The sequence below is a fragment of the Erinaceus europaeus genome, chromosome 9 (assembly GCF_950295315.1).
Source record: "Erinaceus europaeus chromosome 9, mEriEur2.1, whole genome shotgun sequence".
NCBI lineage: Eukaryota > Metazoa > Chordata > Mammalia > Eulipotyphla > Erinaceidae > Erinaceus > Erinaceus europaeus.
Window position 1 is genome coordinate 50,786,756 of NC_080170.1, and position 27,283 is coordinate 50,814,038.

Sequence of the window (27,283 nt, forward strand, 5' to 3'; positions counted from 1 at the left end):
TTTTATTTATAAAATGGGAATATTGACAAGACCATTGGATAAGAGGGATACAATTCCACACAATTCCCACCACTGTAACTCCATATCACATACCCTTCCCTGATAGCTTTCCTATTCTTTATCCCTCTGGGAGTATGGATCCAGGATCATTATGGGTTGCAGAAGGTGGAAGGTCTGGCTTCTGTAATTGCTTCCCCGCTGAACATGGGCGTTGGCAGGTTGATCCATACTCCCAGCCTGTCTCTCTCTTGCCTTAGTGGGACAGGGATCTGGGGAGATAGGGCTCCAGGACACATGCTGGGGTCCTCTGCCCAGGGAAGTCAGGTTGGCATCATGTTAGCAACCGGAACCTGGTGGCTGAAAAAGAGTTAAGATATAAAGCAGAACAAATTGTTGACTAATAATGAACCTAAAGGCAAGAATATTGCAGATGACGATTTGGGGTTTCTGGTTGGGAAAAAGCTATTAGGTCTCTCTTAGGTATATTCCAAGGAACCCATGACTTCAATAATTTTTGCCTAAGTCTGACAGCTAACATGCAGGTGGACCCAAGTGGACCCCTATTTCTTGATGGGATTACGTGACACAAGTGTCTGCCTGCAGACCAGTGGTGCAGAGCAATGTCACTTAGTCAGGAAACATACTTTCTAACTAACTACCATAATGTGTTACTTCCTAACTGTAGTTATTTCCCAAGCCACAGTTCAGCAAAAATTCCAAATTTAGTGAGCTTCATTATAAAAAGGAGTAATGATGATGTCCACAGATAGTGTTGTATCCAGCCAGCTTCCCTAGGTTAACAGGTTATGTTATAGTGAAAAAGCAGATGGATGCTGCCCTCTGCTGGTTTATTTCTTGTTTCCCTTACCTTTTTTTGTTGTCACCAGTGTTACCACTGGGGCTCAGTGACTGCATGACAAATCCACCACTCTTGGTGGCCTTTATTTTTTAGAGATAAAGAATATGAAAGAGACGGGGGAAACAGAGACCTTGCACACTTGCAGTAGTGCTTCACCATTCATGAACTTTTCCTCCTACTGGTGGGGATCAGAGGCTTGCACATGGTAGTATGTGTGGCTCTACTAAGTGTGCCACTGCATGGCAGCCCCTTATTCTTAAATCTTTAACTTCAGAAGATGGAAATAGCCAGGGACAGGGAAAGGTGGCAGTGCATCTAGTAAAGCACATGTTACAAAGCACAAAGACCCCAGTTCAAGCCCCCAGCCCCTACCTGCAGAGGAAAAACTTCACAAGCAGTGAAGCAGTGCTGCAGGCATCTTTCTCTTCTCTAACTCCCTTTTCCTTCTCAATTTTTGTCTCTATCCAGAGTAATTTAAATATATAAATGAAGGCTTTTTATGCTTCTCTGACTATACTCAATGAATTCTTAAATCCCGTTTAAGCTAGCTGCCCAATGGACAAAACACAGCCATTTGGTTATCATCCCATCAGTGTATACCACTTTGGGATCCCTGCACAATCTTCTGATACATCTCTCAGCCATATCCTGTTCCTAGAGAAAGACCACCTGCTACCCACAGCATCCCCTCTCCTCTTCCACCCAGTTCACTCCAAGTCCTGGGCTGTTTGGAAGGGATGGGCCCAGCTGTTTCCCCAGTCACTCCTCCTCTATCATTCATCACTCTGTGGTTCTTCCTACAACTTACAAAAAAAAAAAAAAAAGCAAAAGTAGGAGAAACAGTTGCAAAGTGGGGAGGCAGAGAACATTGCACACAAATATTCCACAGATTAGGATTTAATTCCAGTGCCCCTGTAGCCTACTCCCCCTGCCTACTGCTTTTCTCATACAGAGGCATTATCTAAAAATCCCTCACTGGTATTCCATGTGCACTCTTTCAGTTGAAGAGACTGGTTCATAAGGCCAGAGAGCATACATTACTATGCATAAGGACCTGGGTCCAAGTCACTGGTCCCCACTTGCAAAGGGAAAAGCTTCACAAACTCTAAAGCAGTGCTCCAAGTGTCTCTTTTTCCTTCTCCCTATCTCACACTTCCCTATCAATTTCTCTCCTAGTGTGTGTGAGAGAGAGAGAGAGAGAGGGAGGGAGGGAAAGAGAGAGTAACACGGCCACCTGAAGCTGTGCATTTCATGCACACCAAGTCCCAGAGATAACCCTGGTGGCAATTAAAGGTTAAGTGGCAAATAACTCTCCCAACACTTGTCACATGAGGTCAGGCCAACTCTGACTGGGTCTCCATTGCAAGGCACAGGCCCTAATTAAACCTCATCACCTTCATGAGGGCCCACCTAAGGGCTTGGGGCTACCTTTTAATTTTTGGTTTCTTATGAACACACATCTTTATTGATAGTCTTCCCAAGACTTTTTGGAATCCATTTCTAGTCCTGTGAAACTTGTTGGAATTACATGGAGAGAGTATGTAACACTCCACTTTCACAGGTTTTATGCTTTCCCTGCTCTGAGTTCTAAGGGTCTCTCCTAGATGTAGACATGGAGCACATCTAACGTTGACAGGGCAAAACAGGCTGCTGTCCCAGGTGCTGTCAGTCAGTGTGCTCACTTTTCATATTCATATCATGTCTTAGATTCCTAAAGGTGCTACTATCTTGTCCTGGCATACTTACATCTCACCACCTAAGACCCAGCCCAAGCACAACCTTCTCTGTTATCTCTACTGCTCAAGTTCAGTTTGACCTCTAGCCTTTTTGAATTTCCCTTGTGTTCTGCACTAGTAGAATGAAAAAATTGATCTTTTTACACACACACTTTTATTTTCTTCATGTCTTCATGCCTCTTCTAGCCTCTGCTTACAAGATATTCATGAGACAGACTGATAGTTGTGTTGATTTTTTAATAAATAAGAGATCATCTCACTTTGTCACTGTGCATTCAGGAAAGCAATTTCATCCACAGAGTAACAAAGAGCAAGCACTTCACCTCCACCATTCAATCCCTTGGTTAGTTTTTTCTTTGGATCTCTGTTCTCCCACTCCAGCAAGCTGCTTCCAAAATAGAACTGTACCTTAATACTAGCTGGGCACTGAGTTTGCTTGCTTGCTTGCTTGCTCAAATAACAGAACAGAGAGCTCTAGCCTAGCTAAGGAACCTAGACAAGTCTTCTTTGATTTCTGCTTCATCCCATGGCCCATGAATGTTTTCTTTGAAGAGCTGCAGGCGGATGAGGTAGAAAGGGCAGAGGCATGAGATGGACACAAGCAGCAGGGCGAAGAGGACGGCCCCCACAGCGCTGATGGAGAGCAGGCCTCCCAGGGCTGAGAAGGCGAACAGCAGCGTGACCCCCACATAGCTGCAGGGTGTGCAGGCCTTCAGCTTCTTCTGCAGCATAGGCCATAGGGCAAAAATCTGGATGGCGAATGTCACCATGACAAAGGCGTGCAGGGAGCGGGGCAGGCGGGAGGCCAAGCAGACAGAGGCAAAGATGGCCATGTTTAGGGACAGTGTGCTAGACACGATGGCAGCATTCGCCCCATAGTCGAAGAAGATGAGGTGGCCGAGGAGCATGAAGACCGCCATGGCATAGATGGTGTCAGTGCTCACCGACTCAGTCAGGGTCTTCAGCACTGGTGAGAAGCCGTAGGTAAAGGTGATGAAGACCAGTGCACTCTTAAGGTCAGCCCACCGGGTCCGCCCACTCTTCTTGCGCCCCTCCCCTCCATCGATGACATCAAACAGGACATAGCCAATCAGGGAGGAGGCCAGGCCTGTCCCAAAAAGCCACTGGGGGGCCAGAAGGCCCTCGTCCATATACCACCAGATGACCACGAACACACAGACACTACACAGCTGCTGAACCACCACACTGGACTCAAACACCACAGCCCAGTACTGGTACTTCCTGGCATAGATGTTCTTACGGAGATCTTCCAGGAAGCGGCGATCCACGTAGTTATCAGGGAAGGGCTGGCGCTCATACAGGACCTTCTGCCACCTGACTCCCTGGGTGTCAGTCCCAGGCTGAGCGCACATCCTTCTTCCCCTAGAGCCTACGCCAGGTCAGTCGCCTGTGCAGAAAGGCATTGGCATGCTACATATGCAAGTCTCATTCTCTATAAGGTGTGTAGGTCTGAGCTCTGTAAACACCACACTGTTCAGCAGCCGACCTTCCCGTGTTCATAAGCAGTGGCCCAGGTTCAGCATGCAGCAATGGAGCATGTTCTAGGGCCAAGCCAGGCCAACAAGTTCCCAGAGAGAGATACTATGAACCCAGGATGGTCGTGAAAATGTCAAGGGCACGACTGAATTAAACATCAAACCAACTCAGTTTACTCCGAGGCTGTGCGCCATCCATGTTCTGGCCGCTTCATCATGATAAAAGGGCTCCAACTTGGAAATTCTGTGCCTGTGAGCAGTGACAAGAGACCTGTTAGCTCCGCTGGTGTGGTTCCTGCAGGGTACCCCCTACCCAGCATCCTGAACCACCTTGTCTGTTCATGTCAGCCCCGTGTCATCTGATAGGAAAGCTGACAGTGGGGCAGAATCAAAGCAAAGGATGACTCCCCGCCAGTCAGCTTTTTAACTCAGTTGGGGGCCCGCCTGCAACTGTATCTAGCAGGCTTTGCGGGGGATGCATTTAATGGGACCTCAAAGGCGTGTTATTCAAGAAAACCCAAGTGACTTGTCTGAGCACAACTGAAGCATGAGGCTGGAACTGAGTTGGCCAAAATCGAGTACTCATACTGAGGATTCTCGATCGTTCGCTCCCCCCAGCCCCTCCCCACACACACACTCACAAAGACACAAGGGTGGACCCCGAGAAGAAGGGAGACACTCGTCCTTTCTACATGGGGCTGGGGCCGGAGGAAAAGCCCCCCCTCCCACATGGAGATCGCTGCGGGTCGGTTTGGCCAGCTGACTCCTGCGATCTCCTCCCACCGCGGCCGCCGCACGTGGACACAGGACGCTGTCCCCACCTGGCAGGGAGATCGCACCCCTCGCAAACCACCAGCTGGGGCGCTCCCGGAAAGCGGCTACCTCCTTTCCCATTCGGGCGCCGGGGTCATGCTCGGCGAGCACTTCCGGGTCTCCAGCCCGGCGCGGCCACAGTACCTTCCGCTGCTGCCCCCTGTCGTCCACACCGAGAATCGCGCTCTTCCCAGCCTGGCGCGGAAGAGGAAAGGTGGGTTTGGTGAAGCATCCACTGCAGAAACAGGAAGGGTAGCGAGTCGGGCGGTAGCGCAGCGGGTTAAGCACACGTGGCGCAAAACGCAGGACCGGCATAAGGATCCCGGTTGCAGGGGAGTCGCTTCACAGGTGGTGAAGCAGGTCTGCAGGTGTCTATCTTTCTCTCCCCCTCTGTCTTCCCCTCCTCTCTCCATTTCTCTCTGTCCTATCCAACAACGACGACATCAACAACAATAATAACTACAACAACAATAAAAACAACAAGGGCTGACCAGTCAACGCCCATATTCAGCAGGGAAGCAATGACAGAAGCCAGACCTTCCACCTTCTGCATCCCACAATGACCCTGGGTCCATACTCCCAGAGGGGTAAAGAATAGGAAAGCTATCTGGGAGGGGATGGGATATGGAATTCTGGTGGTGGGAATTGTGTGGAGTTGTACCCCTCCTATCCTACGGTTTTGTTAATGTCTCCTTTCTTAAATAAACTAATTTTTTAAAAAAGGGCAACAAAAAGGAAATAAATTTTTAATAAATATTTTTTTAAATATTTATTTTATTCCCTTTTGTTGTCCTTGTTGTTTTATTGTTGTGGTTATTATTGATGTCATTGTTGTTGGATAGGACAGAGAGAAATGGAGAGAGGAGGGGAAGACAGAGAAAGGGAGAGAAAGACACCTGCAAAACTGCTTCACCGCTTGTGATGCGACTTCCCTGCAGGTGGGGAGCCAGGGCTCGAACTGAAATCCTTATGCCGGTCCTTGCGCTTTGCGCCATCTGAGCTTAACCTGCTGCACTACAGCCCGACTCCCGGAAATAAATATATTTTTTAAAAGAAACAGGAAAGCTGGGCAGGGGGGCTTACCCTCCAGCCCCCCCCCTCCCTACACACACTAGTTTCCCACTGTGCATAGGACTCAGCGCCTGGGCCTGGGAATGTTTCACCCCAACCCAAAGATGGGGGTTGGCTAGAGGTAAGGTGAGAGAGTGTTGGCCTTGGAAGAGCAGGGACAGAGATCTGGCTGGGGAAAGAGATAATAAAGGCTGCTTTTGCCCAGTAGTCAGGCCCCCAGCCAGGGGTCTCCATATACATCCTCTCATTCACTCCACCTTCAGGCCTCAAACTGCAGCCCCTCACAACATAGACAAGACAGCCTTACCTGTTTTCTCTCTGGCCTAATGCCCTGCAAAGCAGTGGCATCAACTCCTACTAGAAGAGAGATAGATGCCTTATATCCCCAAAGCACACAGCTGGGAAAGGAGAAATGTCTCCAGCTCCCAGCCTGGTTCTTTCCTCTTTGCTTCCTGAAAGGATTGAGATGGAGGACTGAGCTCCTAGAATTGTTGAAGGATGCAGAGAGCTGGGATTGACAAACAAAGGCACTGGGGTAGTGTGGGGGGCAGCGGGGGAGATAGCATAATGCTTGTGCAAAGAGACTTTCATGCCTGAGGCTCCAAAGTCCCAAGTTCAATCTCCCTCCTTCTCCCCCACCCACATCACCCACCATAAGCCAGAGCTGAGCAGTGCTCTGGTAATATAAATAAATAAATAAATAAATAAATACCAAAGGCATGTAGTAGAACTCAAGAGAGAGCAGATGAAAGTCAGAAAACCTGAATCCACTTGCCAGAGGTTTGATCTCTTCTTCTGCACCATAGAGATACTGCTCTTGCTTCTTTATGGGATGGTGAAAGGGTAAGATAGAAATGCTAAAAGTGGTTTATAAAGTGCTTCCATTAGCTTACTTAGGTTAAATGCTGGTGACAGTTGCCAAACGCACCATATTCTGCAAAATGTATCTTTCCATGCCTTCTCTCTAGGTTCCTGTTCCAAAATTTGACAACATCCCCTGGCTCAGTTCCACCAGCCTATCAAACAAGCCATTAGTGCTCAGTATACCCAAAAGGTAAAACTCGGTTATGGGTGGGTGGAGAGAACGACATAAGGATTTCCTGAAAGGTCTTACAGGAGATGATTTCTTAAAAGCTGGGCAACAGTTATCAATGGGGTTTCAAAATAGATGTTCTAATTAGCAGAGGCATGAAAGATAAGAGATTATAGGGCTTATAAATGGGAAATGGCCAGCTTTCTCAGACAGAGGGAGGGCTGAATAGAGAGACCTGGCTGGAGGAAATGAATCCCACACCATCACTTAGCAAAACAGGAGAACTGGCCTGTTCATTCCCCAGTGATGCATTAAAAAAAAAAAGTCAGTTATCTCTGTGGAGCTCCCCAAATTGTTAGGCCCTTCAGGACAGAGTAGACAGCAAGTCCAGAACTCCTCCCCACCAAAAGAGTTCTTTCCCTCTGAAACCCTCAGGCTGCTTCTGGGTTCTAACTTGTTTGTTTTGGTTGCTCAGATCTCAGCCCTTGGCCAGTCTTTTGGTTTCACCCAAGAAGGATTTGAATTCGCCAATTTCATTTCAAGTGCCAGAGGTCTCATCTCAGGTACTCTTGTTTTTGTTGTTTGTTTCCTTTTGTTTTTAATTGAACATAAGCACACAAGTAGTTGTAGGGTGGCACAGAATGTGAACACAAAGGATATGCTATCTCTCTAGCTCAGTAGATTTTGAATGAAAGAAATAAGTCTCACTTTGAGCCTCATCTCTGGTGCCTAAGACCCCTGCCTTAGAACTAGTAACAAGGTTCATGACAAAGTAAAGAGTTTATCTGCCCTGAATACCACAGGACTTTTATTCTGCATCTAGAATCAGTCCTCAGTTTTCATTTCTAGAACCTCTAGCTCTTACCTCCATGAATCCCTTGTGTCTACCACCTGCACTCATGTGAGTTCACATTAAAGCACTTCCTCTCCCCTCCACTTCTAGCAGTCACTGCAGGGTGACACAGAATTCCCACACCCAAAATGACAGTGCTTTTGAAGGCAGTACCTCCCCAGCTGGAAAGAGAGGACTCTCAGGATGTGAGAAATAGGATGGCACCCACAAAGCTGCTAAAAACCTATGTGAAGATGGTTCTGGAAGTACTTGGTCCAGAGAGAGCTCAACACTGTAAACTGTGATGATCTCAAGCCTTATATGCATAGAAAAACAAGTCACTTTTATTTCGTTGAGCACAGAAACAGAGATGTGAAAGCTGGAGGCCACCTGTGTGGTGTGGGTGGAGGGGACACACCCCAGAATGTGACCCCAGAGAACACAGGTGAGAGCGGGAAGGAGGAAGTCACCAGGCCAGGGAAATGAGTCAGCCTGGAACCTGAGAGGTGTTCTTTCCACAAAAAGAGGGCGGAACTAGGGGCACAAAGGCCTGGCGATTGGGGTACAGGAAGTGCTTGGAGAGCATCTCAGACCAGACCACACAATCAGGATCCACAGAAGGAAACCAGACGGGCCCCGAAAGGCAGAGGAGGCATGCAGATTCTCATCACTTAAGGGTTTCTAGGCAGAACTTTACATACCCAGGATTCCTCCCACACACTGACAGACCAGTCAGGGATAAGTGTGGCCTCAGCTGTACAGAAAGGATGGGCAGACACAGAGCTGGCTTGGCCACTGCCATGGTAATTGGAGGAAACCTTCCACTACCCAGTAGTCTCCTCAAGCCTCATACTGAGACAGGTGCCTTCACACCTCCTCACTCTCGCATGCTGCAAGCCACAGATACAGGCCTCAAGATGGGGACCTGCCCTCCCAGGCTCAAAGCCCTGCTCTCAGAGGGGAAGAGGCAGAAGTCCCAAGCAAGCCCTCCTCCTCTCCCGCGCCCCTCCAGGCCAACTCATGCTGCAGTACTCAGGATGGCCCCCAGATGGCAGCCAAGAACAACAAGGAGCCAATAGTCTGGTGCTCAGTCCGGGGACAGAGATGTTCAGTGCATCCCCTTACCAGGACAGAGAGCTCAGCTCTTTCCCCCTGTTCTGGCACTTCCCCTGTTGGGAGCTGACCTCCACCAAAAAGGGGGGAAGGCAGCGCTTTCTGTTTGTCACATTAGGATTTTAGGGTTTGGGCTGAGACTGAGAATTGAGCTGGCATCAGAAGACAAACATGAGAAAAGCACTGTTAAGATGAAAGGAAGACCCAAAGAGGTGGCTAAGCCTAACCTGATTTTATGCTACAGAAACAAGACGAGAGGCAGTTAGTGGGAGAATAACTGGACTATATGGGCCACTAAGGGAAAATGAATATTCTGGTCACCAAGTCTGTCTGGGCAGAATCCTCTTCACACCACCTCTTGTCCTGATTGATGATAAGAATGTCACTGTTGGGGAGTCGGGCGGTAGCGCAGCAGGTTAAGTGTACATGGTGCAAAGTGCAAGGACCGGTGCAAGGATCCCGGTTCGAGCCCCCGGCTCCCCACCTGCAGGGGGGTCGCTTCACAGGCAGTGAAGCAGGTCTGCAGGTGTCTGTCTTTCTCTCCCCTTCTCTGTCTTCCCCTCCTCCCTCCATTTCTCTCTGTCCTATCCAACAATGACATCAATAACAACTACAATAATAACTATAACAACAATGAAAAACAACAGGGGCAAAAAAGGGAAAATAAATAAATATAAAAAAATTAAAAAAAAAAAAAGAATTTCACTGTTATGGGGGCCAGGTAGTAGCACAGTGGGTTAAGTGCACATGGTGCAAAGCACAATGACTGACATAAAGATCCTTGTTTGAGCCCCTGGCTCCCCACCTATGGAGGTGGTCACTTCACAAGTGATGAAGGAGGTCTGCTGGTGTCTATCTTTTCCTCCTCTCTCTGTCTACCCCTCCTCTCTCGATTTCTCTCTGTCCAATCCAACAACAATGACAGCAATAATAACAACAATAAACAACAAGGACAACAAAAGGGAAAAGGTGGCCTTCAGGAACAGTGGATTTGTACTGCAGGCACCAAGCCCCAGCAATAACACTGGAGGCAAAAAAAAAAAAAACAAAAAAGAATGTTACTGTCTTCCTAGTTAAGGAGAACTTCTTCCATATGGGACTTTATCTCTTGCTTTTTTAGGAAGAATAGGGGGACCCCAAAAGGTACCTTTCTTCTACCTGCTGAGTTTCAAAGTGTATTCAACAAAAAAGTACTATTAGGCCAAAAGGGCATATCTGGGGGCCACCTCTCTGAGAGAACCTGGGATCCCTGTGCCACTGCCCCCCTGGCCTATCATGAGGGCCTGTTTGAGTGTGAATTTGGCTGCAGGCTGGCAGTAGGTGTGGAGATCTGTGTGCTGTGAGGAGGACTCAGCCTCCTCCTGGAAAGAGTTGTTTCCTAGAAGTAGACTGCAGTATACATATCCTTTCTTCCTTCAGGGATGTGCCAAAAAGCCTAAAAATCCAAGCCTCTGTCCAGGTACAAAGGTCCTGCCACCTGGCACCCTTTTCTCAGCATCACAGATCAAACAGTGGACTTTGACATCCACGTTCCAAGTACACCCTTCTCAGGAGCTTCCCAGGATTTGTGTGTACCATGTGCAGCCCTAATGAGTCACAAGAGACAGGGGAAACAGGTCCAGAGGCTGAGAGACAGGGAGAGGGAGAGAAAGAGCCCGAGAAAAGATGTGAAGAAATAACACAGAGAAAGGAAAAAGGCAAACAATAATAGAAACCACACTAAGAAAAATAGCAGGTGGTACTGGAGCTCTGCACTCTGGAACATTCATGTAGAAAGGCACACAATTTCACCCTGCCACAGCCAGGTCCTAACTCTGGTGTTTCCAGTGTCAGAAGCAGGAAGAACAATCATGGTATCTACAAGGTAACTGACTCCCAGCCCCCAAATAGGAAGGTGGGAGGTGACCTGCAGAGCAGATCCCAAGCCCCATGCCCACATTCTTGGCTGGGGTGAGAGGTGAGAAGTGGCAGAGGTCCCTTGCTCATTAGTGGATGTTGATGGTCAGCCCTTCCCCCTGGATCTCTACATTCCTCTATGTCTACACGCTTTGATCTGGGTTTGTCATTCTAGTCCAGTGAGTCAGAGAAAGATGGGGCTAGTATTTATTTTGCTTTGAGCAGACTTATAACAAAGCACTTGACTAAAGAAGGGGTTCAGCATAGACAAAGCTGGGAAAGTAAGTGAGTGTGTGTGTGTGTGTGTGTGTGTGTGTGTGTGTAAGAGAGAGAGAGAGAGAAAGAAAGAGAGAAGTGAACAAAAGAGAGATGGGGGGAAAGGAGTCTATTTCTCTGCTTCTTTATGAAAGACTCAAGTAGACAGGGCAGGTGCTATATCTCAGGAGTCAGCTCCCAAAGGGACTCACTCTCCAGTCACAACTTCATCTATTCCCCATGGGAACAGCTGCTGGGAAATGAGAACATCCATTGTCACTTCAGAGGCTCCTTGCTTAGTGGCTATGATGCATCTGAGCTGGCTGGAAAGACACCATGGTGAGAAGGGAAAGACCTGGTATCAGGATGGGAAACAGAGTACAGAACATGAAATCCTAGTGGTAGTGGATCCACCTACCTTTTCTGGTGCCACCTCCTCTCCATAGAGAGGATGAGAGTGTCCTCTGGGTCTCAGGTGAGACCACTACCACCTTCCCAGCTGGGATGCTAAAACTCAGGCATTAAAGTCTGTGTCTCAGGCAGGGGCAGGATCAGAACCTGATCTGATAGAAGGTGTTCAAGGGAACACCTGAGAACCATGGTATCTGTATGGACTTTATCCAGTACATTGTAGGAAGGAATCTGCACACATTGTACACAAATGTTCCATATCAGCCCTAGAAGGCAACATTAGGACCTGTCTCTTGGGGGAGGGTTATCTCTATATCTGCCTAATGGATGGCTCCAGACATCCATTCATGTGTTGAAAGCCTGTTGTCCATCAGGTTCAGTGGTAGGTTCTAGGAAAGCAAAGATGAGTGAGATATAGAACAGGGAGCTGCATGCCTGAGTGCACAGAGGCCCCCCAGTTAGCTCACTAACTGGCACTGCATAAGCCAGAGCAGGGCCTGATGGGAAACCAGAGAAAGCACCAATAAGTATGATGTAACCAGCGAGGCAATGTCCCCTCAGTTCCGCAGTGTGAGTACTTCCTTCCTCCTTCTTAAGGCTAGAAATGTTACTTATTCATCTCTGTGACCCCAAGACAGTGCTCTCCATGTGGTAGCCCCACAATCAGTGTTTGCTTCAAATGAGTGAATCTAGGCACCCACCCCCATCTTCTCCATCCCAACCCACACCACAGAATACTGACTTGATTCTTTGAAAATGGCCCACAAAATGAAAGGCATTTTAAATATTTGTCAAGAAAAATACAACTTTGCCCATAGTTTTCAGTCCTCAAAATCCCCGATAATGCCTCTACCTAGTGCCCAGTACCCTCCAGGGTGAAACTACCTGAAATCCCATCTGGCCAAGGTCTCCCAGGGAGATACCCTTGAACTCCATGTGCCTCTGCACCTTCCAAAGCAGCAGGTGTGTACAGGACAGTGACAGGTCGGGAGGTCCATCAAGTGCAAGGAGAAGGCTTAACTTCATTATCATCCTTTGTCACTATGGGTGTTCGCTGGCCCACTCTCTGTTCTTCCTGTGAACATAATTCATGACCCAGTGTGAGTGAGAATTAGGAAGACCAGAGAGAACCCTGGAGGTCAGCCTCACCTCACAGGTGTCTCCTATGCACTGTGGCTGGGGGTTCAAGCTGGTGCACATCCTGTGGAAAACTACATGGAGAGCCCTTAGAACAATGTAAATGGAAACACCCTATAATACTACTCTTTGGTATCTATCCAAAGAACATTAAAGCATAAATTCAAAATTATATCTTCAGCAACACTATTCACAATAACCAAGATATAGAAATAACCTAGGTGGGAGTCGGGCAGTAGTGCAGCAGGTTAAGCATACATGGTGCAAAGCACAAGGACTGGCGTAAGGATTCCGGTTCGAGCCCCTGGCTCCCAACCTGCAGGAGAGTCACTTTACAAGCGGTGAAGCAGGTTTGCTGGTGTCTGTCTTCTCCTCCTCTCTCTATTTCTCTCTGTCCTATCTAACAAAGACAATATCAATAACAACAATAATAACTACAACAACAATAAAAAAACAAGGGCAACAAAAGGGAAAATAAATATAATTTTTTTAAAAAATGTTTTAAAAAAAAGAAAAAAATAACCTAGGTGTCCAACTGCAGAAGAGTGGACAAGGAAATTATAGTCTATATACACAGTGAAATACTACACACCTGTAAGGAAAAGTGAAATCCTGACTTTTTGCTACAACATAGATGGAGCTTGGGAGGTAGTTAGCTAAGTGGAGGAATGTCCAGGCAGTGACACACCTGTGTATTGTCATGTGCAAGGACCCAGGTTCAAGCTTCACCTGCAGGAGGGAAGCTTCACAATTGATAAAGCAGTGCTGGAGGTATCTGTTTGACTCTTCCTACTTTATCTCCCCATTGCCTCTCAATTTCTCTCCGTTTAAAAAGAAAAAAAAAAATCCACCAGGAGTGATAGATTCATCACCTATCCCCAGTGATAACTTTAGTAGCGATAAAAAGTAATAATTTAAAAAAGGCAAAAAGAGAAAGACCTATACAGGATGGTCTCACTCATATGTGGGGTATCAGGAAACAAAGTAAGATAACAGATTAAATGGAGCAAATAGAGGGACTGGTTGGTGGCACAACAGGTTATGCACACATAGTATAAAGTGCAAGGACCTGTGCAAGGAGCCCACAGTTCCCCACCTGCAGGACGGTTGCTTCACACGCAGTGAAGCAGGTCTGCAGGTGTCTATCTTTCTCTTCCATTCTCTATCTTCCCCTCCCCTCACAGTTTCTCTCTGTCCTATGCTATAAAATGGAGTATCTTTCTCTCCCCCTCTCTATCTTCCCATCCCCTCCCAATTTCTCTCTGTCCTATCCAATAAAATGGAAAAAAAAAATGGCCTCCAGGAGCAGTGGATTCATAGTGCTAGCACCGAGCCCTGGCAATAACCTTGGGGAAAAAAAAAAGAAAGAAAGAAAGAAACGCTTGTCTCTGACTCCTAAGCCAGAGGGTGAGGAGGGGCTTGGGTCATAGGGTGGAGGGACTCAGTGGGTGGAGGTGGAGGAATATTGATACTCTGGTAGAGGACATGCTGTAGTCACATACATTTGAAGAATTGATAACCTATACAATCAGGTAGCCCTCTCTCCCTGCACAGCTCCATTCTTTGCCTTGAGGGGACAGCCTCAGTCCTCCCAGAAGAGGTGGGGCCAGGTCTGCACAGTATAGCTCCAGTCCTGCTGTGACCTCCTCAAGGTTCCCGGGAGTTATGGAAAGGGCCTGTGGTGCCGGTTCATAGGCTTGGGAGCTAGTATTGGCCCAGAGCAAAGTACAGAAGAAAGAGTGAGTCTTAGGAGGGGCTAGGAAGAGAAGTCCTCATTTTTGGAGGCATTCAGAGGTTCTCACTAGTCCATATGGCAGAATCTCTGTATGAAACGGGGAACGTGTACCCCCTTGGAAGCAGAGACCTCCCTGCCTTCCAGCTGAGGGCCCTCCACCAGCTGTTCACACCTGTGCCATCACCCAGCCTGTGACTTTCTCCTCCTGTTTAACCCTTTCAGATGCCACTGCAGCCATGCCAAGATTCAGTGCCCAGTAGGGTTGGGCTGAGGCCCAGGAACTGTGCTCCCTCTCTGCACCCCTTTCCCACATCTTTACTCCCCAGATAGCCTCATCTTCATCTCTTTCATCTCTTGTCTACAGGCCTGGAGGAACCGGAGTGGCCCTAGGCTGAGCCGAAACAAGCATCTGTGTGATACTTGTCGACAGATAATAATGGTAAGGCAGCCAGACAGAAACCGACATGGGTATCCCCAGAGCCCAGCAGGAGTGGGAAAGGTAATGGGAAATCCTGCAGCGAAAGTCACAGCAAGGGCTGCTGGTGGCCCCAGGAGCACATCTCCTGACGCAGTAAGAAAGGCATCCCCATTTTGAGCAAACCAACAGCTGTTGTGGTAGGTAGCCAGATTCCTCTTCCAGACAGAGGAAGCACTTTGTTCTGGGCTTCCAAAGGAAGTTCACCCCACAGTTTATGAAGCCTTTCCTCCCAGTATTCCCTGAGCACATATGAACACACATGCCACACAGCACAGCAGCACAATCTGCTGTCACGTATACCCAGTAACCAAGCAGATTCATCTTTTTCCTCATCCATTCAGTCAACACCTCAGGGAAGACTAGAAGCAGTGTCTGTGCCTAGCAGGGTCATAGTAGGGGACAGTATGAGGAAAAGAAAAAGGCTATTGAAGAAGGGAACAAAGTCCTGCTACCTGTTTCTAAGCTGTTTCCAGAGGGATGCTACTATCCTGGGTTCAAGTAAGCACCTGTGCCCTTATTCTGACCCAGAGTGAGAGTCAGTAAGCATTAGGACCCCTTTAGGTTAGAGGTGAGCTCAGTTCAGCAGTGAGTTGAAGGAAGGCACATCATCTCATGATGTGATATCCCATGATTCTCCTTGGACTCGGGGAGGCAGTGGGACTGGCTGTGCAGTAAGAGGAGCCCCAGGAGTGGAGGAAAGCAGGAGACAGACACGAGACTCTCCCAGAACTCATGAGGAGAGGGCTGGCAGCATGTGTGAAATGGAGCAAAGCAATCATCTTCTGATGTATTCAACTTGGAAATTTCACTGGAGCTATTGACAGACTAAGACCTGGAGGTCACTTTCCCTAATCGTCTTCTGCACCATTCAGCTCAGTATGCACGTTCCCAGTTGAGAACCTGGGACTCAGAGATAGGGATGTCTCTGAGCCTCATTCCTGCAATCACTGAGGCTCCTTACAAGGTGTTGACCCAGGCCTAAGCAACTGCTGTCCATCAGGGCCTCTTCTCTGACTTGTGTTCCTGCCCAAAGCAGGCCTGACAGAAGTGGGGAGCCCATGATGTGGTTTACCATTTGCTGCAGATTCCAGAAGGAAAGTCCTGGGACCTTCCCTTCTACAGGTGCAGCCAGTGCAGCAGGCCTGATAGGAAACTGGAGAAAACTCCAATGATAGTGGTGTGCCAGCCCTCTGTCCTTGGGCGGGTTGGCGGGGGTTGGGGGGAGGGGTGACTCTACTATGTCACTGAGAGCCACCCTCTTTCTTGGCAGGGGGGGAATAGAGACGCAGGGAGAGATATGAAAAGATATCAAACACAGAAGGTACTTCCTCACCACCATAAAGAACGCTCTGTAAAGCCCGTAGCTGGCATCATAGTGGTGAAAAACTCACTATTCCCCTTAAGACCAGGAACAAGACCAGAATGTCCTCTTCCATGTAACACTGTACTGCATGTTCTAGGCAAGGACAAGACAAAGACATCAAAGGCATTTAGATTAGAAAGGAAGCCTCTTCAGGCTTTCAAGTGTGCCACGACCTGGGCTCATTCCTTCCCCAGTTTGGTCAGCAAATAGTCGTTAAGCAGATTTTGTGTTAGGACCTGTAGATGCAAAAATAGAAACATGGTCTCAACCTTCACAAAGATGAAAGTCCATCATGGAAGCCAAGCATTTAGTGAGAGTTAAAATACAGCCCAAAGGGGGCCAGGTAGCTCAGTGGGTTAAGTGCACGTGGAGCAAAGCACATGGCCTAGCATAACAATCCTGGTTAGAGCCCCAGGCTCCCCACCTGCAGGGGTGGGGGTCGCTTTGCAAGCGGTGAAGCAGATCTGCAGGTGTCTATCTTTCTCTCTTCCTTTCTGTCTTCCCTTCCTCTCTCCATTTCCCTCTGTCCTATCCGATGACAACAATAACAATAAATACAACAACAAGAGCAACAAAATGGGGGGGGGGGGGGAAGGCCTCCAGCAGCAGTGGATTCATAGTGCAGGCACCGAGACCCAGCAATAACCCTGAAGGCAAAAAAAAGAAAAGCCCAAAATGTTCTGGGTTTGTGAGGGTGGGGACTCAGAGAGCACTGAGAATAAGTGAGGGAGTCCGGGAGTCAGCAGATTCTGCAAGAGAGGGCTCTTAGTATGAGGCCTAAAGGGTCCTACCAGAGAGCTAGACAAAGAGAACTGGATGGTTTCTGGTCTGAAGTTATCAAACTCTGAGATCTGATACTCAGAGCAGAACAAAAGACCTTAGCACTCTGAGGCGGGCTGATTCCATTGAGTGGGCCCCTTCATATTACAAGAGACCAAGTAAGTGGCTCTGGCACAAAATACAACCGAGTAGCATTATCTATTTCAATTAGAGTGAAGTTCTGGCCAATTTTCTGACAGAGACTTTCTTCCTCAGGCACAACCAACTTTGCTAAACCCCGATAGCAAGAAGCTGACTTTTAAAAATGTTATGAATCAAGCGTAAGTCAAAGATTTACATCAACACAAATTTAATTCTGATTGTGTTAGTTTGAGGATATGGGGTCATGGACTGAGAAATATATTAAATAGAATGATTAGGAATGGATTCATGAATAGTTTCTTTTTCTGTTTAAACTAGATAGTTAAATGAAAACAACTTTTTACTTAAACAACTGTATAAAGTTCTGTACTTATACAAGAGTGATACAAGGACTGGGATAGATTTCTTGATAGCTCAAGCAAAGTATGATGTAGATCATATTTGGACATGATTTGCTGAATTATAGTAGAGACGATTCTTTTTTAAATTTTTTATTATCTTTATTTATGGGATAGAGACAGTCAGAAATCAAGAGGGTAGGGGAGATAGAGAGGGACAGAGAAAGAGAGACACCTGCAGCCCTGCTTCACCACTTGCAAAGCTTTCCTTCTGCAGGTGGGGACCAGGGGCTCGAACCTGGGTCCTTGTGCATTATAACATGTGTGCGCAACCAGGTGCACCACCACCCAGTCCCAGTACAGACAATTCTTAAACTATTCAGTTCTGCAAACACCACCCTACTTTCTGCCTAGAAGAGATGATAAAAATGATTTTTCATTTTTATTATTAGACACTGTGAGCCCTCCAATGGCTGACTGAATTGCCCACAATTTTTGTAGCAAAGTTCATCTGGGAAAAGTTTGTAGGAACTAGAAATTACTAAATCATGTCAAAACTTAGCCCATCAGAGTTTATGAGTTTGTAAGCTTTGGAAACAAGCTGTTTAAATGAAAGTAGAAATGTGTAGGCCTCATCTCCAGCTAGTCCTCACTTAGTATTGCCCAGAGGTTCTTGGAAACAAAAACTTTGGGTGAAAAGACCTTTAATCAAGCCAGGTCCTCAGATAACTTTTTTTTTTTTTTGCCTCCAGGGTTATTTCTGGGGCATGGTGCCTGCACTACGAATCCACTGCTCCTGGAGGCTATTTTTCTCATTTTGTTGCCCTTGTTGTGCTTGTTGTAGTTGTTATTGTTATCATAACTGTTGTTGTTGGATAGGACAGAGAGAAATGGAGAGAGGAGGGGAAGACAGAGAGGGGGAGAGAAAGATAGACACCTGCAGACCTGTTTCACCGCTTGCGAAACGACCTTCTGCAGGTGGAGAGCCAGGGGCTCAAACCGGGATTCTTACGTTGGCCCTTGTGCTTTGCACCATGTACGCTTAACCCACTACGCTACCAACCGACTCCTTTTTTTTTTTTTTTTACAGTTTTTTTAATTTCTTTACTGGCAGATTTATGTTTTACAGTCAACAGTAACTACGATAGTTTGTACATGCACGACATTTCCCAGTTTTCCACATAGCAATACAAACCCACTAGGTCCAATGTCATCATGTTCCAGGACCATGAACCCAACCCAGAGTCTTTAACTTTGGAGCAATACATCAACTCCAGTCCAAGTTCTGCTTAGTGTTTTCTCAAATAACATCTTTTTTTGTGTACTTGTTGGCCAGAATTTAGCTTTTTAAAGTTTGTTTTTTAAACTTTCTTATTGTCTTTATTTATTTATTGGATAGAGACAGCCAGAAATTGAGAGTAAACGGGGTGATAGAGAGAGATAGGTAGAGAGAAACAAGTAGCACTGCTTCACCATTTGTGAAGCTTTCCCCCTGCAGGTGGGAATCGGGGGCTTGAATCTGGGTCCTTGAGCACTGTAATGTGTGCACTCAATTAGGTGCACCACTACCCGGGCCCTTACATTTTGTTTTATCTATTACATATGTCGGGGGAGAAGACACCATTCCGGTTTATGTAGTGTTAGTAATAGAGCTTGGAACCTAAGGCATAAAAGTCTTGTGCTATACCAGTTGGAACACTTCCCCAGACATCCAGAATTATTTTTTCTCACTAATATAAAGAAACTGTCCTGAAAGGAATGATGCAATTCAAGAACCTGGTATAGAATTGGAATGGGTCACCTCCACAGTGTTGGCCACCTGGAGAACAAGGATATGTATGGTCATTATTTTGTCTCTACAGTTGCAAGTTTCTTTTTTTTATTTTATTTTTAAAATTTTACTTATACAAAGGAAAAACTGATAAAACCATAGGATAAGAGGGGTACAACTTCACACAATTCCCACCACCAGACCTCTGTATCCCATCCCCTCCCCTTTCCTATTCTTTAACCCTCTGAGTATATGGACCCAACATCATTGTGGGATGCAGAAGGTGGAAGGTCTGGCTTCTGTAATTGCTTCCCCGCTGAACATGGGCATTGACAGGTTGATCCATACTCCCAGCCTCTCTCTATCTTTCCTTAATGGGGTGAGGTTCTAGGGAATCAGAGCTCAAGGACACATTGGTCGGGTTGTTTGTCCAGGGAAGTCTGGTCAGCATCATGATAGCATCTGGAACCTGGTGGCTGAAAAGAGAGTTAACATATAATGCCAAACAAATTGTTGACTAATTGTGAACCTTAAGGCTGGAATAGTGCAGATGAAGAGTTGGGGGGGGGGGATCTCCATTTTGTAAATAGCTAGTAGGCATATTTTAGTTATATTCCAAAGGGCCTGCGGCTATACTAGTTTTTTTTTTTTTCCCTGAGCCTGAAATCTGATATACAAGTGGATCCAAATTATTGTCTGGGGAGATGATTTATCATGGCTAGAAAAAGGACCAGAAAGCTGGATCAGGGAAGAGAGTAGCTCCCAAATATGGGAAAGGTATATAAATATTGTTGACTGTAAACCCCATCAGTTTTCTGTGATCTGGGGCCCATATTCAGCTTAGGAGCCTATGTGACCTCTGTATCCCTGTAGATCTGAGCTCACATTCTGTGGTCATGAGTAGGAACATTCCAAGCTGCCCCAATATCAGGACCCATCTTCCTCAGGTGCAGCATAGAGTATGTTGTCCAGCCTCCCTTCGGAAGATGGAACATTCTCTACCACTGTTGACCCAAGTTGAGGGCAAGGTCCTGTGGGGGCCCACAAAGGGGTCTATTTTGTTGTTCTTGATAGAGATGACTGGTAACAATGGAGAGAGGGATTTATTCAAGGTCTAGGCCCATCAAGTCTGTTTGGGAATCTCAGGACTCCCCGAATAGGGCCCCAGCTGATGGGGTGGCCTGATAGTGACTAAAGAATCATCATTAAAGTATGCCAGTCTCTTGCCCTTCAGCTTCTGCAGTCCTTGCTTTGATAAGATGAGCTTTGGAGTGAGTGAGGGAAGTGTAATAGGAAGTAGGTGAGGAGGGTATCTAAATCTAAGTAGACTCTATTTCATTATGAACTTGATACTGACTCACTGTAGACTATTGTGTACTTTTGTTTTCAGATATATATTTTGCCCTAATTTATGGATACATGTGAACATATGCTCTATCTCACGGGACCTGGTCTATATCTAGGTTTTGGGACTTTGTTAGGAAGTGAACCACCTGGAATGGAATTAGAGAATCCTATGAAAGGAAAGGTCTCATCTGAGTAATGAGGCTGAAGGGTTGACATTCTATGCCTGACATCTCTGGACACAGTTTGAAGGTGGTACTTGTTGCATTGATTAGGTTGGGATCAGCAGATGCAATATCATTTGGTATGAATTGAGGGAAGCATGCAGGAAAGTGAACCCCACCCTAGAGGTTCCAAGACTGAGGAAAATATCCACCCTCCAGAGGAAGCAGGAGGTTTCTGCTGTCTTAGGGTTTAAGAAGGCAATACGTATTTATTGCTATAATCACATTATTTGGAAATTGGGTGAACTTTGAAAAATCCCTTTGTTAGGATTTGCTGTATCATACACAACATCACCATAATTTATGTCCTTTGACATTATTTGTATATAGCTGTGCCACTGGTTGCTTCTATTCTCCCTGGTCTAAGCTTTTAAGAGAGTCAACATATCAGAGACTCAGCCTATGATCTGTGCATTAAAAAGTTTAAGACATTCAATCAATTTTCCCCCCTCTCATATTAATTAACTAGTGATTTATATGATTACAAATCAATAGGTGTGTACATAAAGACCATTCCCACCACCAAAAGACTGTGTCCCATCCCATCATCTACCCCCCCCCCATGTACATCCACCCTCTTCCCTCAACCCAGGGTTTTGCTTTGGTGCCCTACTCCACAATCGCAAGTTTCTTTTATTTTTTAATAAGTTTTTTAATATTTATTTATTCCCTTTTGTTGCCTTATTGTTGTAGTTGTTGTTGTTGTTACTAATGTTATTGTTGGATAGGACAGAGAGAAATGGAGAGAGGAGGGGAAGACAGGGAGGGGGAGAGAAAGACACCTACAGACCTGCTTTCACCGCTTGTGAAGCGACTCCCCTGCAGGTGGGGAGCTGGGGGCTCAAAGTAGAATCCTTACACAGGTCCTTGCGCTTTGTGCCACCTGTGCTTAACCAGCTGCGCTACCTCCCAACTCGCAATTGCAAGTTTCTAACCAATAGAATCTCTTGATTTTTTTTTTCCCTCCAGGGTTATTGCTGGGCTCGGTGCCTGCACCATGAATCCACCGCTCCTGGAGGCCTTTTTTCCCCTTTTGTTGCCCTAGTTGTTGCAGCCTCGTTGAGGTTATTATTGCCATTGTTGACGTTGCTTTGTTGTTGGATAGGACAGAGAGAAATGGAGAGAGGAGGGGAAGACAGAGAGAGAGGGGAGAGAAAGATAGACACCTGCAGACTTGCTTCACCGCGTGAAGCGACTTCCCTGCAGGTGGGGAGCCGGAGGCTCGAACCGGGATCCTTACCCCGGTCCCTGCGCTTTGTGCCACGTGCGCTTAACCCACTGCGCCACTGCGGGACTCCCAGAATCTCTTGATTTTATTTTTGTAAGGTTGACTACTGACCAATAAGTGATGTTATTTATTTATTTTTTTTGGAAACAGCAATATTATTTCTTTAATCTCACCTTTTTTTTTTTGCCTCCAGGGTTATTGCTTGCACTACTAATCCACAGTTCTTGGTGGCTATATTCTCCCTTTTGTTGCCCTTGTTGTTTATTGTTGTTATTGCTAGTTAGGACAGAGAGAAATTGAAAGAGGAGTGGAAGCTGGGCGGGGGGGGGGGGAGAAAAAGACACCTGCAGACCTGCTTTACCACTTGTGAAATGACTTCCCCTGGTGGGGAGCCGGGGCTTGAATAGGGATTCTAACACTGGTCTTTGTGCCACGCTATGTGCGCTTAACCTGCTGTGCTACCGCCTGGCCCCCAATCTCATCTGTTTTTAAACCATACAGATTCTGAGAGTGGGACAAACCACTTTTTAAATTAAAGTTTTATTGAAATCCATGAAAATACCACTAAGGAAAAAAAGAAGCCTATAAGCAGTGATGTTTGGACCCAGCTCTCACAATTCTGTAAGGAAGAGGGTCAACCACTAGGGTGGTGGGGTCTGTGTTCAAGAACCTGTGTGTGTGTGTGTGTGTGTGTGTGTGTGTGTGTGTATGCACCTGCGCGTGTGCAGTTTCACTACTTCTGGGGTGCTTTTTATTTCATTCAGATGGGGGAGGAGAGACATCAAAGCATCACAGTTGCCCTTAGTGCCATGTGGTGCCAGAATGGCATGGCAGATGCCCTACCAGTTCAGTTGTTTCTCTAGCCCCGCAACTGTATTTAAAATGTGTAGGCTTTCCTCTTCACCAGGTCCTGTCCAGTTAACTAAGGTGTTCTCTCTCTCCTTCCTATCAGAGTGATAAATCCTGCTCTACAAGACTCCCATCCTGAAGTTTGTCCTCCCCGTGATAACACCACCACAGGTTAGTTTGCTTTGGAAGGACTAGTAGAGTGAAAAGCTTCATTCTTTTTTTTTTAATTTAATTAATTTATTTATTCCCTTTTGTTTCCCTTGTTGTTTTATGGCTATAGCTATTATTGTTATCATCATTGTTGGATAGAACAGAGAGAAATGGAGAGAGGAGGGGAAGACAGAGAGGGGGAGAGAAAGATAGACACCTGCAGACCTGCTTCACTGCCTGTGAAGCAACTCCCCTGCAGGTGGGGAGCCAGGGGCTCGAACCGGGATCCTTACGCAGGTCCTTGTGCTTTGCGCCACCTGCGTTTAACACACTGCGCTACCGCCCAACTCCCGAAAAGCTTCATTCTTAAGATTACTTCTGACTATTCTGAACATATTCCCATTCTCTCTCCCCTTCTCTTTCAGGTCCTATGTGTGGGCCTGTTCTGCTGGGCCCTCCCTTCTCTTGAATTCCACCTATCTTCTTCCAGTCTTTTCCTGACCTCTTCCTTCCCTAGTTCTGTTCCTTGCTTCTAAAGAACCCATAACCTGCTTGCTGAGGGATTGCCTAACTCATGTTGTTGGTTACCACAGTGACTTCTAGTATTTTCAGATTCAGCTAAACCTTATGTGAAATGCCTAATCATTTCATGAAAAACAAGTAAATGGAAGAAGTCCTTCTCTTTAAGGTATTTCTTCTGGACTCTAGCATGGCCTTAAGTCCAGACTCCCATGACACTGGCAGGCTTTTGATCTCAGTAAACACTAAAATAGATGTTAGCACCTACTTTGGTCTTGCCACCTAGCCCAGTGTTGTGGCAGGGTACAAGGTGAACTGGGTTAGGATTCACTTCAGTCCTCAGTGATCAGTGCCTGTGACCTCATCTTCCTGTGCATCCCAGCCATGAGATGGAACTACGTTGGAGGTCTGTGATCTTATGACTTCTGGATTCACTCATTCAGCTGGGCTGAGGAGCCTGTTCTAGAAGATTCAGGACTCCAACTCACTTAGTCATTCTGTGACTTCTAAGGGAAAGCTGCTGTCTCATATCCCAATGCAATCTCCTTCAAGATATGTGCTTTCTAGAAAAGCTAAACAGCTGCTTATTAATAAAACTATATCCTGGGGGGAGTTGGGTGGTAGCACAGTGGGTTAAGTGCACACGGCACAAAGCGCAAAGACCAACATAAGGATCCCGGTTAGAGCCCCTGGCTCCCCACCTGCAGGGGAGTCACTTCACAGGCAGTGAAGCAGGTCTGCAGGTGTCTATCTTTCTCTCCCCCTCTCTGTCTTCTACTTCTCTCTGTCCTATCTAACGACATCAATAACAACAATAATAACTGCAGCAACAATAAAAAAGACAACAAGGGCAACAAAAGGGAAAATAAATATTTAAAAACTATATCCTGGGATGGTAAAGATTTTAGGTTCTCAAGTGCTGGGCAGTGATACATTCATTAAGCACACACATTGCCGTGCACAGAGAACTTGGTTGGAGCCCCCACTTGCAGGAATGACGGTTCACAACCAGTCAAGTAGGTCTGCAGGTATTTCTCTTTAACTCTCTCTCTCTCTCTCTCTTCTATCTATCTATCTCTCTATCTCCCCTTTCCCTGTCAAATCTGTCCTACTCAATTAAAAAAAAATAAGGGGGATGAGTGGTGGCGCACCTGGTTGAACACACGTTACAATGTGCAAGATCTTGGGTTCAAGCCCCTGGTCCCCACCTACAAGGGGAAAGCTTCACAGGCAGTGAAATAGTGCTGTAGTTGTCTCTATGTCTCTCTCCTTCTTAACTTCCCCCCTCTTAATTTCTATTAAAGATAAATTTTTAAAATAGAGATTTAAAAAATAGGGGGGAAAATAGTCACTGGAAACGGTGGATTCATAGTACTGGTACCAAGCCCTATGATAAACCTGGTGGCAAGAAAAAAAAAAGATTTTTAAGTCCTAATTTCATCAAGTTTTGTTTACAGAGAAGGAGAGAGATGGAGGGAGTAAGGGAGAGGGAAAAGGGGGAAAGGAGAGAAAGAGAGAGAGAGAGAAAATCACAGTACCAAAGTTTCCTTCAGTTCAGTGGAGTCTAGGCTTGAACCTGGTCTCACACATTGCAAAGCAGCACACTATCCAAATGACCTATTTCAACGGTTCTCTCCAAGATGTTTTCATGATTGGATGGAAAGGTAATAATGCTTAGTGAAGGGGTGGAGGGAGTACTTCTTTTTCTATCTTGGTATTTGTTTGTTTGTTTATTCCGGTGCACTGTTGAACCAAAACTATTGATTCTATTATACAACTTCTAGTGTTTATGTGTTTGTTTGCTTGCAAAGCTTTGGCTTATGGTGGTGCTGGGGATTGAACCTGGGACCTTTGGTGCCTCACGTGAGTCTTTTTGCATAACCATTATGCTATTATACAACTTCTTCTTTAAAAAAATGTTTTAATTATCTTTATTTATTTATTTGATAGAGACAGTCAGAAATTGAGGGGGAGGGGGAGATAGACAGAGAGACACCTGCAGCACTGCTTCACCACTGGTGAAGCTTTCCTTCTGCAGGTGGGGACCGGGGGCTTGAACCTGGGTCCTTGTACATTCTAACAGGTGCGCTCAATCAGGTTCGCCACCACCCAGCACCGCTATTATACAGCCTCTATGTCTGTGGTTGTTGCCTTGGGCACAGAGTCTTGAGGACAGGTAGTGTGCAAATATTTGGACCTGAGTTGGAAGAATTGTGTCAAATGACAGATTACAAATCTGTTTCTTTGAAATCCATCATGCACTTGAATGTGCCAATTTAGACTGAAACAACCCTGAAAAATTTGGCCATTGATTTGTTTTGCTAAGTTATTGTTGGTGTTCCACCATTCCCAGTGGTCATCTTTTTCTTTTTTCTTTCTTTTTGATAGAGGGTGAGAGATGTTGAGGGGGGAACATTGCTTCACTGATAGCTCTGCCCTCCCCCCGCCCAAAGGGTGGCGGGAGCTTGGACATGGAAATGTGTACACTCTACCAGGTGAAGGTTCCTTTTGAAATACAAATGTTTTCTCTCTCTACTAGCTTTTTTTTGTGAAGTAAAGCTTATTTGAAAGCTACATACATGCCATGAGAAGTCTTCTAATAATTGGATTCTCTTTCCCCTTTGTCATTATAATTATCAGCACACTGTATCTTCATTTTTAGTTTTAATTGGCTTTAACTCCCCCTAAATTTTGTTTCTAGGTACTCCTTTATAACCTTTTTGACAAAATCTGCAAACACTCAAACGTCATGAAGGATAAGAAGGTTCACATACAAACAAATCTGGTGTGAATTTTGAGTTATTATTTATTGCCTCTAGGGTTATTGCTGGGACTGAATATTGCTGAATCCACTTCTTCTGGTGGACATTTCTCTCTCTCTCTCTCTCTATATATATATATATATATATATATATATAGAGAGAGAGAGAGAGAGAGAGAAAGGAGGGGCAGATAAAGAGGGAGAGAAAGACACCTGCAGACCTACTTCACCATTATGAAGTGATCCCACTACCCTACTACTACAGGTGGGAAGCAAGGGTTCAAAATGAGTCTGTTTTACGGTGAAAAGATCTTTAGTGACTTCCGGTTGTTTTGAGGTTATTTAAATATTGCATCTAAACCACCCTAGTTCTTCCTCCCTGCTGTACTGTCCTACAGAGAGCACTCACTGCAGACTGCCCATCATGGGGCCGAGGATTGCTGTCTTCCATGGGCTGCTGTCAGATGCCTACAGAAGTCTTCAGGCCTCACAAGCCTCTCCTAAGCCCAGGAAGGCATCACAGGACAAGGTGAAGAGGCAGTGAGCTCAGAGCTCACCACCATCCAGGCTCCCTGATGGACTTAAGTGCCTTCTCATAATCTGCTCTCACCGAAAGAGGGACTCAGTTCAGTCTTTCTGAGAGCTGCTTCAATGTTAGCTCTTGCCGCTCTCTTCCCTCACTCATCTCTGCAAAAGGGAAAATGATGATATGATTAGAAAGGCTGATTAAAGTAGACTGTGTTGACTGCTGTTCTGAATTGTGCTGTATTGTCCTTCTAAGACATAGAAGTTTCTGGGAAAATTATTTTAGTTCTTCTCCCTGCAGGGCAGGGAAGCAGAAATGGTGCCAGGAAGTCCTTCAGTGAATTCAGTCCACTGGGAATAAAGGGGAGAAGTAGTGGTCCCATTTCAGTCCTTATCTCTGTCAGTTAAGCCTGGCAGATGACAGC

General features: G+C 46.1%; 2 protein-coding genes across 2 annotated transcripts in view; one reads left to right on the forward strand and one right to left on the reverse strand.

The window, feature by feature from the left end:
* C9H1orf105 (chromosome 9 C1orf105 homolog) overlaps positions 1 to 27,083 on the forward strand; it is a 29,645-nt gene extending 2,562 nt beyond the window's left edge. Inside the window, exons 2-7 of the mRNA XM_060197885.1 lie at positions 6,944 to 7,029; positions 7,484 to 7,571; positions 14,752 to 14,826; positions 17,264 to 17,328; positions 23,007 to 23,074; positions 26,732 to 27,083. Of these exons, the coding sequence (XP_060053868.1) occupies positions 6,944 to 7,029; positions 7,484 to 7,571; positions 14,752 to 14,826; positions 17,264 to 17,328; positions 23,007 to 23,074; positions 26,732 to 26,877 (528 nt within the window). The 3' untranslated portion in view covers positions 26,878 to 27,083. The remainder of the gene's footprint in view (positions 1 to 6,943; positions 7,030 to 7,483; positions 7,572 to 14,751; positions 14,827 to 17,263; positions 17,329 to 23,006; positions 23,075 to 26,731) is intronic.
* Positions 2,819 to 5,034, reverse strand: PIGC (phosphatidylinositol glycan anchor biosynthesis class C). The gene is made up of 2 exons (XM_007525189.3): positions 4,945 to 5,034; positions 2,819 to 4,341 (listed from the first exon to the last, which is right to left on the reverse strand). The coding sequence occupies exon 2, from the start codon at positions 3,966 to 3,968 to the stop codon at positions 3,075 to 3,077; it is 894 nt and encodes a 297-aa protein (XP_007525251.1). The 5' UTR covers positions 3,969 to 4,341; positions 4,945 to 5,034; the 3' UTR covers positions 2,819 to 3,074.
* Positions 27,084 to 27,283: the final 200 nt, after the last annotated feature.

What these genes read in the sequence shown, in the direction of transcription:
- PIGC (XM_007525189.3), bottom strand. Translation starts at nt 3,968, where the DNA reads ATGTGCGCTCAGCCTGGGACTGACACCCAGGGAGTCAGGTGGCAGAAG.